Genomic DNA, 18,071 nt, shown 5'->3' on the forward strand with positions numbered 1-18,071 from the left:
AGTTGGGTAACATTTTGCTGTATAGTTTTTATTTGGATTGATTAAAAACCTCAAACAAATCTTTAAAGGTGCTTATTAAAGCTCCACCGCACTAGTTTGGCCAGGTAGGATTAGACCTCCTTGCATGCTCTCAATCAACATAAGAAAAAGAGGATCATGGGGGACCAATGATCACCGATTAGGCATTGTTTGCTATAAAGAGGGCACAAGTAGCTATAAGAAGTGCAGTGGAGCTTTCAGGGGTGATAGTGAGCACTAAAAAAATGGCATCTAAAAACATTCCCCCCCCCCCCCCCCCCCCTTTTGAGTAAGAAAATAGGGGTAAACAAATTTTTTTTTTTTTTTAAATCAGGAAAAAAAAAAGAAAAAAAAAATCAGGAAACCGATTTTAAAATCGGGTAGTTATCAGGACTGAGCTTTAAAGGGTGCTTACTTACCATCACAAGTGAAAGTAATTGGTCCACTATCGTTTGGTCTGAGGAGAACAACCTTGACACTCGTCTCCATGTCTTCTTGCATCCTCTTTGAGAAGATCAGAGAACTCACAAAGCCTCGGTTTGTTAGGGTATCGATGCTAGGATAATTCTTCCGTAACCTAGCAACAGGATAAATGAAAAAAGGATCTTTTACTTTAATACATTATTATCAGTGATTGTATGTTTATATTTGATGGTCATGCCTTTTGTATATTTGACTACATGAATGTACATGTATTACAATAGTAATTCTGAGTTTGTGATTTATATATATTTATATCTATATATTTTTTTTTTTTTTTTTTTTTCTCTAACGTTCTTTCACCTTTGCATCATAAGTAAGAAAATGCTCACAAATTATGTTTCACTTTTCCCCAGAACTCAACCTTCTCTTTAAGCCATTGGCTACTGAATTCATTCATTGCCATAGGCTTAATACAGGGGCCACCGGTTCCAAAGGCAATGGGTTAATATTGTACCGGGCATGGTGGCTCAGTGGTTAGAGCGCCCGCCTCATGAACGGGAGGTCGTGGGTTCGAACCCCAGCCAAGTCATACCAAAGACTTATAACAATGGGACCTTCTGCCTTCTAGCTAGGCGCTCAGCAAATTAGATTAGAAAAGGGGAGTATGTTATGCAGGGCCCGCTGGAAGAGCAGTTTCATAACTGAAGTGGCTACTCTGGGTAAATAAAGCGCTATTATTATTATGATTATTGCTATACTGACCTGCTGACTGTCTGAGCGAATGTTTCACCCTCCTCATCACGCTGAGATGCCAGGTCAAATAATCCGTCACCAAAGAACACCTTGTCGGGCTGTAAAAACAAAAATCAGTACAACCATGACAAGAAATATACATGTAAAAATAAAAAGAAGAAGGAGAGGAAGAAACTTGATGATTATTTATGAGCACTATAAAAAACAAAAAGTACTTTAAATGTTCCATAGTGCTTACGAAATCACAGAATGAGGAGAGAAACATGAACCTCATAAAATATGGCTATGGCTTGGTATGGCTAGTGAACAAAAGCAACATTGACAGGGCTCTTTTAATAGCCTCTTTGATCTAATGCGAGATAAATTACACTCCAATTATTGATTTTAAAACTTCACCAACAAAATTTCAAGCTAAAGCCCTATACAGAGGTCAATATTTTCATGTAATAGTTGTGTAACCAATACAAACAAGAATATCGCCCAGTACCTACTAAAATAATCAGGGAACTTGGTGATCATTGGTAATCAGATATTAAATCAATGATACAGCTTTGGTTTATTTCTCTTCAAAGAGGAAAAGCCAATTTTGAAAAGTGGCCTACATGTTGAATCGAAGATTTCCATACCTTAGACTTTTTGGCTGATGCAGTAGAGACGGCTGATTTAGGTATCCATGGCTCAGGTTCAGCCACCTCCACGGCTGCACCTTTAGCGCCGTACAAACTCCTTGGTCTCTTCCCTGCTTGCTCCGATTCCTCAACCTCAATGGACGTTGGTCTCTGTCCACTTTCAGACTGCTTAGCCTTCCGGGGTCTTACTTGTGGATCTTCTGACGTTGACTCAGTGCTGCCCGCGTCCGCCGCAGAGGTGCCTGTCTGCTGGCTTTGGGACTCACTAGGAACAGGTCCTGGAGTTGGTCCTGGAGTTGGTTCTGGAGTTGGCTCAGGAGCCTGTGGCTGCAAGGGGTCAAAGTAGCTAAAGTCAAAGAAGTCAGCTTGGTCAGCCAGGCTGGAACGGAAGAACATCAAGTCGTTGGAATCTATAGAGTCGCTGGGAGTTGTTGCAGGTGGTGCAAATGGAAGTCTGTCTCCCGGCTGGGGCATGGATTGGGAACTGGCCTGAGAAGCAAAGCCAAAGCTAGAGATACTTTGAGAAATGGATGTATTTGTTTCCATGGTTCCAAAGCTTGGGTTGCTATGGATGCGTCGCATGCTGCTGGATGAGGAGGTCGCTTCCAGATGGAAGCCTATGTGACTCTGCTGGCTCCTACGGGCTTTTGGTGGGAGAGGTGGCGGCTGTTCTGAGATACCTGATGCTAAAGTGCTCTTATGGGTGGATGTTATTTGCTCAAATGTTGGAGCAAGGTTTATCAGGCTTAAACCACCATCTCCAGATTTGGTTGTTGAAGAGTCTTTCTGAATGTTTCCAGCAGGCTTTGATCCTCCTATTTCTACACCAAGTGATGACATAAGGTCAGAAAAAGTCTCCTGATTGGCATTGTTGCCTTCAGCAGGAGTTGTTGTTGCTGACTTTGACGTCTTGCGATGGCTCGTTTCTGGACTCGAAGGCGAAGATCGACTCATTTGCTTCTGAGAATGCGATACACTAAGCACTTGGCCAAATCTATCCGCACTGCTATTCGATGCTGCAAAACTGGTTCTTGTTTGATGAAATCTTGACAATGCTGTAGCTTGATTGTTCAAAGGTAGAAATGAAGGGGCAAAGGGGTTCCTGGAGGGGGTCTCCATGCTTGGTTGTACCATGCTTCCACCTTTGGGTTGTCTCATAGACTGGCTAGACCTAGCTAATCCCTGTCCCATACCAAAGCCATGAGGACTCTTCAAAGGCATCCCACTCTGGCCAGGACTTGGCAAAGGCCCTGCACCAGGTGGTTGCGTACTTGCGTTTCCTGCAGTAGGCCCACTGTAGTTCTTCATAACATGATCAAATCCAAAAGACATGAGATCCAACTCTGCAGCGCTGCTTCCGCTCGAAGTGCCTCTGAATAAATCATCTGCTTTTGGAGTGGACGATGACAAGTTGCTCTGTTGGACTGATGCAGGTTTTGCTCCACGTGGCACTGCTGAAGAGCAAGATTTGGTGACTGCTACAGGCTTTTTCTCACTGAAGGTTTTCGTCGGCAGGGAGGGTATACCGAAGCGTTTCCGTCTGAGCTCATCCATGCGTTCTGTCTCAAGACTGAGGGCCATCGCCCTTTGAATATCCGCGTCAAGCTGGTCATCTGGACTGGAACCGCTGACCCCTTGACCTCCGTGGTGCATCCCATCACTAGTGGTACTCATCTTGACTGGTGTAATATCACTTCTCACCACACAGGAGAACCAATCAAAGACATCAGTAGCAAAATGAGAACCAGTCTCTCAGTGGTTCCCTGACAAACAACGTTTGAAGATTGCAATGTACTGTACTGCTCCCAACTATCGCTTCTCAGACTGATTTAAATTCTGTTTTTTAGAATCGTTTCCAAAACTGAGACATAAAAAGGTTGAACTTTGACACTGAACTGATTATGTTCCAATCACAAGTCAGTGCTGTTCAATTTCCTGAACTATTTGTTCCAGTTGCTTCACATACAGTGCTATTGCGATCAGTCACGCCAAATGAACTATATATCTCAATGTGCTTGATGACTGCTTGATAACCACTTCTCCTGTAGCAGGATTCCTTGAGATATGCCAGTCTTTCACCCACGCTCTCATAGCTGTCAAGGGTCTATCACTGCTCAATCCACAGAGGACCTGCAAAACAGTAGAGTGAATATGGTGTTAGTGAAATATGAAACAAAAACTGAAAGCAAACACAGGAAATCATAAAAACTTAAGATATTTAGAAGAATAGACTGGGCAGCGATTCAAACTCACATTCCTCATTTTGTGATCAAAAGGATAAGAGCAAACTATTAAAAGGTTTGACGTATACATGTACATGAAACATATCCCTATTGAAAAATGCAATAATCCTACAAATGCCACAAATATATGTGAACAGAGATAATTGTACATGTACATTTATATTTCATTGTTTACTTCACAAATATCGAAGAGGAAGTACACATACTGTACAGTGTAGATGAACATTCCATATCAAATTGTAGATTAGTCATAACTGTACAGCAAAACTGAATTTATCATAAGTTTAGTGTTTTTAGTATCATTGGTTAACCTCATGGTTGTTAAATGTACAGACTACAGTGTACACTGTAATATTTGCATCCAATTTGTCTTTGTGTGTATTTGATTAGTTATTGGTAGCCATGGATTCTGAATTTCTGAAAATGATTTTCTTTTTTCTCTTTAAAGGCCCACTGCACTACTTGTAGCTACTTGCGCCCTCTATATAACAAACAATGCCTAATCGGTGACCATTGGTCCCCCATGATCCTCTTTTTCTTATGTTAACTGAGAGCTGAGTTGATGAGATAACCACCTGTCCAGTGACCTTGCAGGGCAGTCTAATCCCTCCTGTAAACTACGGCAGATAAGCTTTAAGAAACAATTTTATAGGTCATACAATGTGATTTACACTGAATTAAATAACACATGTACATGTTTCATTTACAATACAACTTTGGTATAGAATGTATCACACATGTACATGTACATGTACACAGAATGAATAGATTGAACAGTATTTAAAGGTATAGACCAGTTTTGGAAACTCTCTTCTCTCAAAAAATGAAATTGAAGCTCTTATTACCAATCATGTGAAAGAATATGTTTTTACTAAATACGTGATACAAATTTTGCCAAGAAGCCGCCTACTAATTGATATTTTTGGTAAATTAGTATAATCTATTTGGACCTGATAGATATCGCGCACGTGTTGCGCACATGTCGCGTAGTCCCATAGACATCTTTCTGTGTACAGTGCTTGTAACTTTACCAAGACTGGGTCAAATTTATTATCATTTGAATTTTGATGATTCCAGAACCTTGCAGTACACACCAATGCTTATATGCTAGATGATCAACCTTTTCTGATCGATTCCATAACGTTTCTTTCACAATGCAATCGCATGACCTGAACTGATCTTTACCTTTAAAGAAAGGAAAGAAATATCTTTATGGAAATCCGCTCATTAACAATACTGTCTGTTTGGAGCCAGAAGGGCATTAACTCATACACTCTAACACAGAGTTAACAACCTTTTGACAATATCATAAAGTCATCCCATGCGTGTCCATATGGTGGTTATCACAAAAACTTTGTTTATTTACATTTTGTTGGTAAATTCCAAGGTCCAACCAACCATATAATTAATAGGAGGATTCATAACTGTGCATGTACAACGTAAACATAGGCCTGCACACAATGTAATTCATCATTCTGAAGGGCTCTTAACCTCTTACAGACAGTTTATCTTTAAAAGTCAGTTTCGATGTTTGATTTCTGACAAGTCAATTTGAGGACAAATGTTCATAATGCATATTGCAGGTGATTTATAAAATGTATTTTTTTAAAGACGATGTCCCATTTAAAATGGGTAATCTCCAAGATCAACACAATGCACTATATTTGTAGCGTTATTACAAATGTACATTGTATCTGTTTCGCCTGATATTCATTTTCTCATTTTCAGTGTAGATACATTCATACAAATGTACATGTACATGTACATCTCTCTTGATATACATGTACAGTGTACATTGTAAATGTAACACAAGTTCAGCTTGAGTACATATTTAGAGGAAACAATACATGTAAATCTTTATGGAAATATAATAAAAATATATTTCTTGGAAAAATCACCATGCATCTACAATGTACATAAGCCCACCCAGAACGGACAGGACTACTTGGTAACCTGCAGGATACAAAAATCTACATTGTGTTAGTTTTTCCTTCTTTCTTTTTCCCATTTTAATTCCTTGTTTTGGTTATTAAAATTAAAAAGATGGGATTGGAAAAAGGAGGAAAAAAAGAGAGAGAAGCCTATGCTTTTTTTTATAGTACTGTTATCCACATTATATAAATGGTATTTAAAATAGAGAAAAAAGAGAAAGGAAATCAATATCAAGAATAAAGGCGTTGATGATTAAATAGTCAGTTCTTGGCTGATTGCCATTACAACAACAACAACAAAAACAATAAACAACAACAATAAAATTATACACAACACATGACCAAATTCAATTGAATATCCCCCATATCATTTTGAATTCTTGTTACATGTACATCAATCCTCTAGCTGTTTCAAAGAAAGTACAGTGTCTGTCTGTGTCTTGTCTACACATGTGTACTGTATGTATGTTAGTAATTTGTTCAAGTCTAGTGGAGTCGTACTGGAAGGAAGTAAGGTATTAATCTTCCAAATGAGGAAATTAGCTTGGCAGTGCTCAGAGAAACTACATGTAAACCCCATCCTCGTCTGCAAGGTAACAACTTTATCTGTGTCTCGCGACCTCTCTTAAATAGCACATCAGGGTTTTCTAAAGGTCTATGAAATGAATCATCTTTTCCTCCTTTAAAGATAAACATGAGTTCTGGTAAAAAAAAAAGAAAATGAATTCTCACAGAATCAAACAAAACTTACACTGAACGTTCAAGATTACAATAAATGCCATGTGCCAAACAATTTTGGAAGAAAAAGTATACTGGTGGAGTAATGGGCATAGAAAGATAAGGAAATCAAGGTGTAGGCCCCCGACACCATTTGTGTAGTCCCATACATGTATACATCTTTCTGTCTACAATGCTTGTTACTTTACCAAGACTGGGCCAAATTTATTATGATTTTGATGACTCCAGAACCTTGCAGTACACACCAATACTTACTGTACATGTACATGCTACAATGTACATGATCAACTTGTTCTGATCCATTCTACACCTTTTCTTTCACAATGCAATCGCATGACCAGAACTCAACTTCATCTTTAAATAGCAGATCAGGGTTTTCTAAAGGTCTATGAAATGAATCATCTTTTCCTTCTTTAACTGGCAACAATTAGCAGAATTCATCCACTCTTTAATACTTTAAACAAATAAACAAACATTCATAACTTCCTTGTAATTGTTTTTTCCATATCTTTGAATTTCACCACTTGAGTTTTTTCTAAGATTTCTGCATGAATACAATTTCTTTGTTAAAAATGTCGGATTACAATGTATGATAAATTAAAGCCTAAAGGGGTTTTCTAAAGGTCTATGAAATGGATCAGCTTTTCCTCCTTTAACTTGCAACAATTAGCCGATTTCTCCACTCTGTAATACTTTAAACAAACATTCATAACTTCCTTGTAATTGTTTTTTCCATTTCTTTGAATTTCACCACTTGAGTTTTTTCTAAGATTTTCTGCATGAATACAATTTCTTTGTTAAAAATGTCGGATTACAATGTACATGTATGATAAATTAAAGCCTAAAGGGGTCACAACCAAATACATGTAGTCCTAAGTCTGCTTCTCCCCAAAATATATATGTAAATGCAGAATTACACATCTGTTTCATTGCATCTCCTTTCATCAAAGTACATGTAGTATTGGGACAGACACACCAAAGTTACCCTAAAAGTTAAAAAATATATATTGAAAAGCACATTTTGCTCTCTCAACTGAAATGTATACTGCTTAGACTCTACAAAGGAAGTTCCATGTAAAGTTGGTATCCTGTTAATCGCACGTCGAGAGGATACAACCAGGAGAGAGATACGGATCAACTACAGTACACTGTAGGCCTCAAGGCCCTCAAGTACTATGTATAGGCCTGTTTTCATCAGCTCAAGTTTGCCAAACGACCCGCTATTTTAACTATCCCAATCGCAAATCAGCCAGTTAATTTCTGTCCTCATCAGCCCGCAGCTGCAATTAGCGGGATATTTGGTTGAGAAAATATCCTGAGAAATGTTGGTCTCGTTTCCAAAATATCCCGTTATTTGGGAAATAGCGGGCTAATTTGTGCCCGTCCGAGCTAGTTTGTGATGAGCATATTGGTCTGGTGAGGACGCAACTTCAAGCTTTGGAATAAGTCTGAATATAGCGGGTTATTTGGCAAACTCGAGCTGATGAAGACAAGCCTATAGACATTTTCACTTGAAGGTTGTACATGTACACCTGTTCATGTACATCACACAGATATTTTTGTATTAAACTTCATTTCAAACGCATTTAAGTAATAATGTAAATTTGTATGCTGTAGTAAGTAGTAACAGTACACAATACATGTAAATGCCCTCTGTTCGGTGTTCAAATGCTCATCATCATATGGCACACTTGGACAAAGGTTTATCTGTCTGCAAAGTGGTGTCGGCCATTTCAAGGCCAACATATTTAGATAGGGCTTGGCCCAAAGTCCAGCTTGTAGTGTGGTGCAGAGGAGCAAACAGCAGACCACATTATCACAACTGCCCCCTGTTTAAGCCAAACGGCATCTCTGGGCTGATGGAAGCGGACGAGACCACTAGGAAATGGCTGCTTCACAAAACTTTAGAAACTTAAAAGATTTTGTTCTCGACATAAGCGAAAAGAAGAATAAGAGAAATTGTATACTAATGTAATCTTTCATACATATATGTTTGGTACAATCTCAGGCACAAAGATTTTAAACACGGAAATTAAAACTCATATTTTCAGTATGCCTACTTGCAAATTGCATGCTTGCAAGATGCACTGTTCATTCTACATGAAGATGTTGCAGATCGAGGTCTTCACTCTTCATCCACTTTGAGCTCTAGTGCTCTTGTGATGTATAATGTCCTGGTACATGCATGGTGCATCCGCAAGCCAACTGTATACTTGTTACGAGTCGGCCAAATGAACCAATCCATGTCTTCTATGTACACATACCTCTCCTTCTCTATCCATACATTTTTCAGGTAATATAGAATATCCATTTTGATTGGGGGGAGGGCGTGATGGCTCAGTGGTAGAGCAGTGGTCTTGTAACCGAGAGGACCTGGGTTTGAAACCAAGCCAACGCGCTTGTGCCCTTTGGTAAGGCATTAATTAATCCTTATTACCGAGTCCTTTGGCGAGGGCTTAAAGCCGTGGTCCCCTCACTCCCCTGGTTGCTTACCTACGAGCAAATACATGTTTTCTTAGCAGTCAGGTAAAAAATCATTTGTTTTACCTGAAAGGGGAAACGGGGGAGGGGGGATGGGGTGCTCTGTTTTCATTATTAACCTACAATGTACAACTACACACATTAGAGTTGCCTTTTCCTATAATAATCATCATTGACAACGCTATTACCTACAGGGTCAGGGTGTATCACCTTCTTTTAAATTATTATTCATTTTATATTTATATTAAGTATTAAAAACTTAATCCACGTGAATTCTGTTAGAATGCTGACTATGATTTTGTCACTTCATAAAATCCCATAACCTTAGAGCGGTTAAAGCGCTTACATGTAACCTGCATGTGGGACTATTCTTGCGCAGCACTACATTTGTATGCGTAAATGCATATAGAGGTAAGTGTGCTTATCTATAATGTGTGGGCACTAAATTAAGCCTATTAAAGTTGAGATTAATCAGCCTTACTGTCACGAAACGATCTTGAATGAAATCTTTTTACATCAAATAACAAGGATTTAGGAGTTTCTCAACAAATGATGCATGTTGCTGTTTGTATTTCACACAAAGCTGTTAGGCTGAGTGCGATAGATACACACAGCCTCAACTCAAGTGCGGATAGATCGTGTAATAAACTCATGCGCATGCATCATTTCATTCATTTATATACTATTACCATCTACAGTGTAACAATGTCACATGTGTACATGTACATGTGTATGTACATGAGCACTGTAGACTGATGAAGACGAGTATTAAAAAACAATAAATATAAATTTGATGAGCATGCTCTCTTTGGTCATTACTCAAAACTTACTGGATGTCACAACCGTTCTCATAAGATTTCTTCAAATGAGCAATCAAAACTATATTGTAATAACATATTAAAACATGCTTTCTGAAGTACTTAATAGACTGTACATGTACTTGAAACAATTGAGAGAACTGTCAAATCAATAGATAGTGTAATAATATTGAAAGTGAAACTAATTCAAACTATACAAAGTATAATTCGTCCTTGTTTTCACGAAGTGACGGTAGTGAGGAAAATCGTAACGCAAAGTGAATGCAATTTTTTTTCACTACCGTCACTTCGTGAAAACAGCGACGAATTACTCATTGGATGTACATGGTATCTAATACAAATGACCTTTTTGTGGTTAACAATGTATTGTATTGAAACTAATTACATGTACATGGAGATTTACCCTGAATTCATGTACATTGTATGATTGGGGGGGGGGGGGTTGAGTGTCCAGACAATAAACAAAAAAAGCTTCTCTTTAGCCTTTGTTTTTAATAAAAAAAAATATTCATCATATAGCACTAACCATCATGAATATTTGTCATTTATAATATTGTCCAACATAATTATGATTAATGAAATATTGCTTGTAAACTTCTTCAAATGGCCGTTTTAAATAATCGTCCCAAATACACAACCTGCCCGTACAAACAATGGGGATTAAATGTTTGATTACTTGTGCAAAGGCACATGATACATGTGGCAATACACCAGTTTACAGTTGTGTGCGCCATTTTAAACAAGGCCAATGACCTAGAGGTCATATATTTATGCGTAAATTAAGATTGCGCCCATGCAAATTATGATAATATCACTGCCTACGCGCTGTGTTGTGCGCGCAAATCATCATTTGCATGGGCGCAATCTTAATTTACGCATAAATCATCATTTGCATGGGCGCAATCTTAATTTACGCATAAATACCACTGGTCAAAGGTTATTGGGCCCGCTTCTGGGGCCAATGACCCCGCTTCCGGGGCCTATGACCCGAGGTCAACTGTCTGCGCATGCGCACTGATACAACTGTAAACTGGTGTATTACTTTAGTGTACCTAGGCGCATGCATGGAGCTATACGTGTACCTATGGTTTAAAATTTACACATTTTTGGTTACCGGTAAATTCTTGACAGATTTCAAAGTGCTTTGTACGGGGAGAAAGAACTGTCCACTACCAGTGGGGACGCTGGCCCGAAAATAAGGATCTATCCTCATAAACGAGGATATCCTCATAAATGTGGACAAACCGCGTCCTAAAAAATAGGTACCGTCGCATTTTTGCAGACATCTTTTTTATTCAGCGCTCTGCGGACGCAGGGTTACCCATCCGCGCGCTGGCAATGCGAAAAACATCTTCTGCATATAAATGAAATACCCCCAGTTCACTGTCTACTTTTACAAGCTCCTCCTGAGGATTTATCGTTCATAACGTGACAGTCTATGTGTTGCGGAAGTGACACACGGAGCATCATCACGGAATCAGTTTTTCGCATCACCGACGCATGGATCGGTAATATCGTCCACGAAAATGGGGATGATTCTTAGATTTTTAGTAAAAGATTTGTCCACGTTTATGATGAGGACATCCTCGTTTATGCTTACGATCCTTATTTTCGGACAAGCGCCCCTACCGACTACTCACTAGCAAGTTTGCAAGGTTCGTCGGGTGCGGGAGTGGATGCATGCACTCTTCACGCAGAAGTATGGGTGCTGACGAGTGACGGGCTATCCTTGGTAATAATTTGATATCAATATCATATTTCGTATTATCCTGCACTCAGTCTCAGGAGTCAGGCCTCGACTTAAGGCTTAACCTAACTCTTACAGTAGTAGAATAGATCTAGAATAGTCTAGACCCTAGACCCCTAGTGAAAGAAAGTAGATCTAGATCTAGCCTAAAGTCTAGGCCTAGATCTATTCTAGATCTAGAATAGTGATTGCAACTTTCAAAAATTCAGAACTTTCTAAGTAATGTGTTGTCCAATTTTATTTCAACTTTCACCAGTTTATGCTTCTCTGATTTTTCTGCTCTTTTCAGAAAAATTTGCTCTCAAGGTCGGGTCTCCCTTAGTTTAAGTATTTACACTCAATACTCAACGTCAGTGCAGTTCCCGACTCCCATTCAAAAAATCTAAACCAGGCAACAAGATCAAACAACATCATTTCAGAACATGAATTTATAATTATGAGGTAAAAATAAAATCTAAATAATCTAGACTCTAGATTGATAATCATAATTTCTGTAAATTTGTGCCACATACATGTACATTGTACGTACCACATAATTCCTCTGCAAGAGTTAATTCAGTGACACAGTCCACACTTACCGAATGAAACGTGATAATTTGCTCGTTAAATGATTCTGTTTCTGTTTCTGTTTCTGTTTCTGCCGGTAGGTACGTAGACAGCTCTCCTGATCCTTCGCCAAAATAAAATTTGGTTTAGTTTTTATGATATGAGGGTGTATAGGAAATGACCTCGCCCTATAAAATAATCAGTAAGTATACTCGTACTCTCGCACGAGTCATAACGCCGTCGATTGCGTGTACAACAGAGGTGTGTAGTATATGAGTCGAGTTTGTATTTGGTCGAATAAAGTATAAGGCAATTCTGAATCGCACATTTTGTATTTTCTACAAGCTTAGAGGGTATTAGTCGGCTGGGCGTATTAATTAGATCAGTCTATGGCATAGAGATATCTCTATGGTCTATGGTCAAAAGCAAACCACAAAAACTAATAAAGGGCGTTTCGGAGTGTCATATTTCACTCTGCTTCGTTACCATGTCAATGAACCTTTGTAAATGATCATGAAATAATTTCTCTTTTAAATTGTATTTAGAAAATTCTGGCGAACGTTAGAATAAATCAATGAGACGGAGAAATGGATCGATATGATAAATAGTCAAATAGACAGACTGAATTCAAGATTATCACAGGCGCCTACCATCACCATAATCACCACCATATCATCATCATAACATCATCATTAGCATCATTAGGCGCCGGAAGTTGGGGGCAGGGGTGGTCGTGAAATAATTTGGAGATTCTGGCGAACGTTAGAATAATTGAGACGGTCGCCCCCCCCCCCCCCCCCACAAAAAAAAAAATCGAAAAAGTGGGGGGGGGGCAAACGCATTTCCCCCCCCCCCCCTCCTCCCCCCCCCCCCCCCCCTCCCCCCCCCCAAAAAAAATAGCAGTAAAGGAGTAAAAATGGTTTGTGTTTTTCAACATGAATTGATTCACATAAAAATTATATTCCATTAAAAGAAAAGGAGAGTACAAAAGAATCAAATTTCCTAAACATTCCGCATGCCCCTATCAATGGTGGGCGTTATAATAGCGATACGCGCATATATTCGAAATATTGAGAGAGGAATGGAAAGCGTGTGTGTTTTTATATTTTATTATAGGGGTGAGAAGACATGGACCCCTGAACACTGGCTTTAAATCAATACCTTAAAGGTAAAGACCAGTATTGGAAACGCCCCAATTTCAAAAAATGAAATGGAAGCTCTCATAACCAATCATGTAAAAGAATATGTTTTGACTAATACATGATGATAACAAATTTGCCGGGAAACCGCCTACTAATTCATATATTTGGTAAATTTGTTTCTCTCATGGTTTGTGAGAGATATAGGGTAGTCCCATATACATCTTTCTGTGTATAGTGCTTATAACTTTACGAAGAATGGGCCAAATTTCTTATCATGTTGATGATTCCAGAACCTTGCAGATGCTAGATGCTAGATGATCAACCTTTCCTGATCGATTCCACAACGTTTCTTTCACAATGCAATCGCTTGACCATAACTGGTCTTTACCTTTAAGCCCCTGAGCTTCAGGGGGCTCAGCCCCCTGGCCTCCGCCATTTAGTTACCTGGCAGAGTCACAAATAAGGTATCGAAATATGCTCATCCGATCGTAATGATGATGCCTAAAACCCCCTGAGCTTCCGGGGGCTCCGCCCCTGGACCCCACGCCAACTTATGCTCCACTCGGCTCACTCTATCTGATCGTTAAAAATCCTCTTTGGAAAACGTTTCGCGGGGCCTCTATGTAACATGTAAGAGTGGTGGAGTTGCAGATTTTTCTTCTGTCCCCAAACGTTTTTGCTCATTACGCCACTGCCCCTGGAAGGTGAGCCCCCTGGAATGTTTGCCCCCCCCCCCCATCCCAAACTGCTTACGGCGCGTCGGATCATCATCATCATCAATTCATTATGATATTAACACCACCATTAAATTTGGGCCTATATGAAGAGCTTGATTCCAAAAGGAGCTAAATCCATATTTTATCAAAATGGAGTTATTTGTCTTAAAATAATGATTTCCTACATGGGGACAAAATGCACTATATCAACTTCGAAAATTTCACCAGAAAGTATGAAAAAAATTTGGTACAATATCATGTTTCATTCCAAAAGGAGATAAATCCAAATCGGTTTCATTCCAAAAGGAGCTAAATCCACTTTGGGTACTTCTGAGTAAATCACCTTTTTTTCCCTCCACTTTCCCTTTAGCAATGTACCTTCATGTTGTTATATACGTTAAAGGTGTCGCCCTGGACCAATAATATATGATAAGAAAACAAATCTACCAGTTATTTCTGATTTTTACTAAATTTTTAGATTTTGTGGATTTAGCTCCTTTTGGAATGAAACATGGATTTAGCTCCTTTTGAAATGAAACGGATTTAGCTCCTTTTGGAATGAAAATGTGATATGTTGTCTACTTTCTTTTTTTAGTTGTGATTTCATTATTATTATTTAAAAGGAAAGGTTTGCTACTAAATTTTAATAAATTTCAGTGACTTTATTGAGAAAATATGAAATTTTCCAGGTACAATATCATGTTTCATTCCAAAAGGAGCTAAATCCACGAAAACAAAAATTCTAAAAATTTAGTAAAAATCAGGAAAAACTGGTAGACTTTTTCTTATCATGTTTTATTGGTCAAGGGTGATACCTTTAAAATATATAACAACATTAAGGTCCATGGCTTAAGGGAAAGTGGAGAAATAAAAAAAGTCGATTTACTCAGAAGTACCCAAAGTGGATTTAGCTCCTTTTGGAATGAAACTCTTCATATCATCAGTAGCACCACCGCCTCCATCATCATCATCGTGGGCCATTGTAAGCGAACACGGGAAAAATAGGTGAAAGGGGCGGGGGCCCATCAAAGGTCATCATTGGAAAGTAAAATAGACACTTACCAAAGAAACAAGTGGAACTTTTACTTCGAAGGAAAAAATCAATTATCAATGAGGAAAAGATGCAATTGTCCAAGTAAAAATGACACTTATCAGAGTGAACATAGAATATACTATATAGAATATAAGAATATTTCTATTTTGTCTACATTTTTTTTTATGGTTCTTTTATGATTATAAACAAAACGATATAGTTTTCTCATAATTTTTATTATATATGTATATATTACGTATATTTACAATATGTGACCCAAACAAATGTCCGTGTATTGTTAAGAATTCGGTTGAATAAAAGAATTAGGCTATTATTGAATTGAATTGAATTGAATTGAAAAGACGCACCGTAAGAGGTGAAGGGGTACTTGTGAAAGTAAAAGGTGCTCCTATCATAATTGAAAAGGGACACTTATCAAAAATATAAAGGGGCACTTTCAAAAAGGTAATTTTGGGCGTACTTCAAAAAAGTTGCGGTTACTGCGCCTCTTTCCCCCCCCCCCCCCCCCCCCGAACGCCGCCTCTGTTAATAAAAAAAAATCAACATTACCCGAGATTACTTGTGCAATGTCTCCCTCTTTTGACAAGAACTCTCAAATTTTGGGTCTTCCTCCGCACAGAAAAGTTTGGTGCACAAATTTCTTGCACACAAAGAAAATTATTCAGACCGCAAATTTCAGCTGCCCTCTACTTGTTGTCTAGCTGTGCATACAGAGATAATATCCTATTATTCAGGTTTTCTAGGAAATTATTAGTGTACCTTTTCATTATGTTTGATAATAACACATTGAAAGGTACTGATTTACAATAAAAAGTTGGATTAGAAAAAAAAAAGAAATGTTTGTATCGCCCGTTTCCGCTGACAGAAACCGCAGCTTATAGTACACATAATATTCTTTCACTTCGCTGTGGTATGTATTTTTCTCACTTTAATTAGAGTACATCCTTGCAATTATAGTTATAAATGGTATAATCTAAAACCACATCACTTTATAGTCGGAATTTTGACAGGGTCACCTAAAAGGCATTTCATATTGTGCACTTGCCCCACTTGCCACGTAGGCCTACTGGAAGAATAAGCAGATTATAACTTTCAAAATAAGTGATCGGGAAGTATTACAAACGCGCCGTGGTTTGCAATTCTCTCGGACTACACAGTGATACTCAGGAAATAATCAATAGCTACTCCTTTCTTGTTTCATACAAAATGTTAATCTATAGTACTGAACACAATGTATTGTATGTTTTAATTCTAAACTAACTATCTACTCTACTGATCTTAAAGCCCCACTGTCCTACTTGTAGCTACTTGCTCCCTCTATAAAGAAAACTTCCCCAATCGGTGTCTGTTGATCCCCCAGGAACCTCTTTTTAGTTGAGAGCTGAGTTAATGAGATAGCCACCTGTCAGTGACCTCGCTGTGTGGTCTTATCCCTTTTGACCCTGTAGTATTGACGGTCTTTAAACGGTTGATATAACGTATTCAGGAGTCATTTCTCTTTCTTCTTTTTTTTTTGTTGCTCATTTCACCACTGACTGCAACTCATTTTTGTTTCACCTTCCTATTTTGGGGATGCGTCAGAATTATGAGACAGCCTTTGATTAGAGTTAGGCCAACCTGCAAAATATGGCGAATAGTAAGCTGGGCAAGCACAAACTAAAGAAACAAAAAGATCGCCATGTTGTGACCAGCCGAAACCAAGTCGGCCAAACTCTGTGTCATGGCTCTGAGTAAAGCGCCCCCATGGACAAGGTGCCTTGTGAAGGTCACAGAAAAGCTAATTTGACAGTCTAAACAAGAGAAGCGGTTGGTCTCGTAGGCCCGTCGTTTTCGTGGGCCTATCGGAACGTTCTTCTTTTCGGACTCGAGCACTGTCTTCATCGTAAACCTCATTTCGGTCTCTGAGATAATTAACTCCTTTAAAAAAGTTACCAACATGAAAGTTTTGATGTACAGTATTTCCATTAAATTTTCCTTTAAGAATAATTCGTCGAAACAACAGATTACAACTTAATCTGGTCCTACCAACGAGAACATTACAATCTAATTAATGCGAATACTATGTATACCATATTGAATAATGTAAACAAATGCAATTAAAAAGGATTGACATTTTAAATACTGCTTCCATGCTGTATTTACGTAATTATGGAGTCCATTTCTTCTCTACATCACTTTGAGAGTGAAAACTACAGAGCAAATTACAAAAGCACTTCAGTATGTTTTTTACTGATTGAATCAAAAGTAGTCCATCCTATAAACAGGCACTTCTTTACAACTATTACCTGACTGTCATGAGGCTGCTGTTTACCACAAGTTTTCTTATTCCGGCTGCTCCATCAATATCAACAAATTCTTTGGGGTTATTTTTTTTTTTTGGAGCAGGAAATCGTTCTTTTGTGTAATTGATTAGAGTGCATGAACAATACAATAAAACGTGTTGTACGCCGGCTTCATAGAATCGATTCGGAATTTCATGCAAAACGTTTGCTCTTTTGTGAATTTTCCCTGTTCTTTCTTCTTTAAAGTGAAAATCGGTGCTCTGTTTACATACGTGTAGTACCTGAATGGATGAGAAGAGATGAGAGAGGGAATGAGTGATAGGAAGAGATCAAGCCGGAAGAGTAAAAATTGAGAATTTGGAGAAAGATGATTTCGAGTATAGGTTCATGAGATGTAACAAGCATTTAAGAATAGAAGAAGAGATTTATTACAGAAATGGTTATCAGGTTTGGTAGACTAATACGTTTGGTAGAGAGAGAGGGGAGAGAGAGGAGAGAGAGAATGAGAGAGAGATGGGGTGAGAGAGAGAGAGAGAGAGAGAGGGAGAGA

General features: G+C 38.5%; 1 protein-coding gene, 1 long non-coding RNA gene and 1 other non-coding gene across 5 annotated transcripts in view; 2 read left to right on the plus strand and 1 right to left on the minus strand.

Moving 5' to 3' along the window:
* The window catches only part of LOC586734 (phosphatidylinositol 4-phosphate 3-kinase C2 domain-containing subunit beta), a 48,627-nt gene extending 36,205 nt beyond the window's left edge, over positions 1 to 12,422 (minus strand). The window contains exons 1-4 of the mRNA XM_030988803.1: positions 12,360 to 12,422; positions 1,821 to 3,953; positions 1,204 to 1,292; positions 438 to 595 (exon numbers count right to left, since the gene is read on the minus strand). Coding sequence (XP_030844663.1) covers positions 438 to 595; positions 1,204 to 1,292; positions 1,821 to 3,497 — 1,924 coding nt within the window. The 5' untranslated portion in view covers positions 3,498 to 3,953; positions 12,360 to 12,422. The remainder of the gene's footprint in view (positions 1 to 437; positions 596 to 1,203; positions 1,293 to 1,820; positions 3,954 to 12,359) is intronic.
* TRNAM-CAU lies at positions 958 to 1,030 on the plus strand. The gene has a single exon. It is a non-coding gene; the product is annotated as a tRNA-Met (tRNA).
* Positions 12,423 to 13,944: 1,522 nt separating the features above from the next.
* LOC115925454 overlaps positions 13,945 to 18,071 on the plus strand; it is a 24,492-nt gene continuing 20,365 nt past the window's right edge. For 2 of the 3 annotated variants that reach the window (XR_004064729.1, XR_004064731.1), the window contains exons 1-2: positions 13,945 to 13,957; positions 14,107 to 14,108. This is a non-coding gene — a long non-coding RNA (uncharacterized LOC115925454). The remainder of the gene's footprint in view (positions 13,958 to 14,106; positions 14,109 to 18,071) is intronic. The other variant, XR_004064730.1, reaches the window with a different exon arrangement.

Source organism: Strongylocentrotus purpuratus, unplaced genomic scaffold, assembly GCF_000002235.5.
Source record: "Strongylocentrotus purpuratus isolate Spur 01 unplaced genomic scaffold, Spur_5.0 spur5_scaffold_18, whole genome shotgun sequence".
NCBI classification, from domain to species: Eukaryota; Metazoa; Echinodermata; class Echinoidea; order Camarodonta; family Strongylocentrotidae; genus Strongylocentrotus; species Strongylocentrotus purpuratus.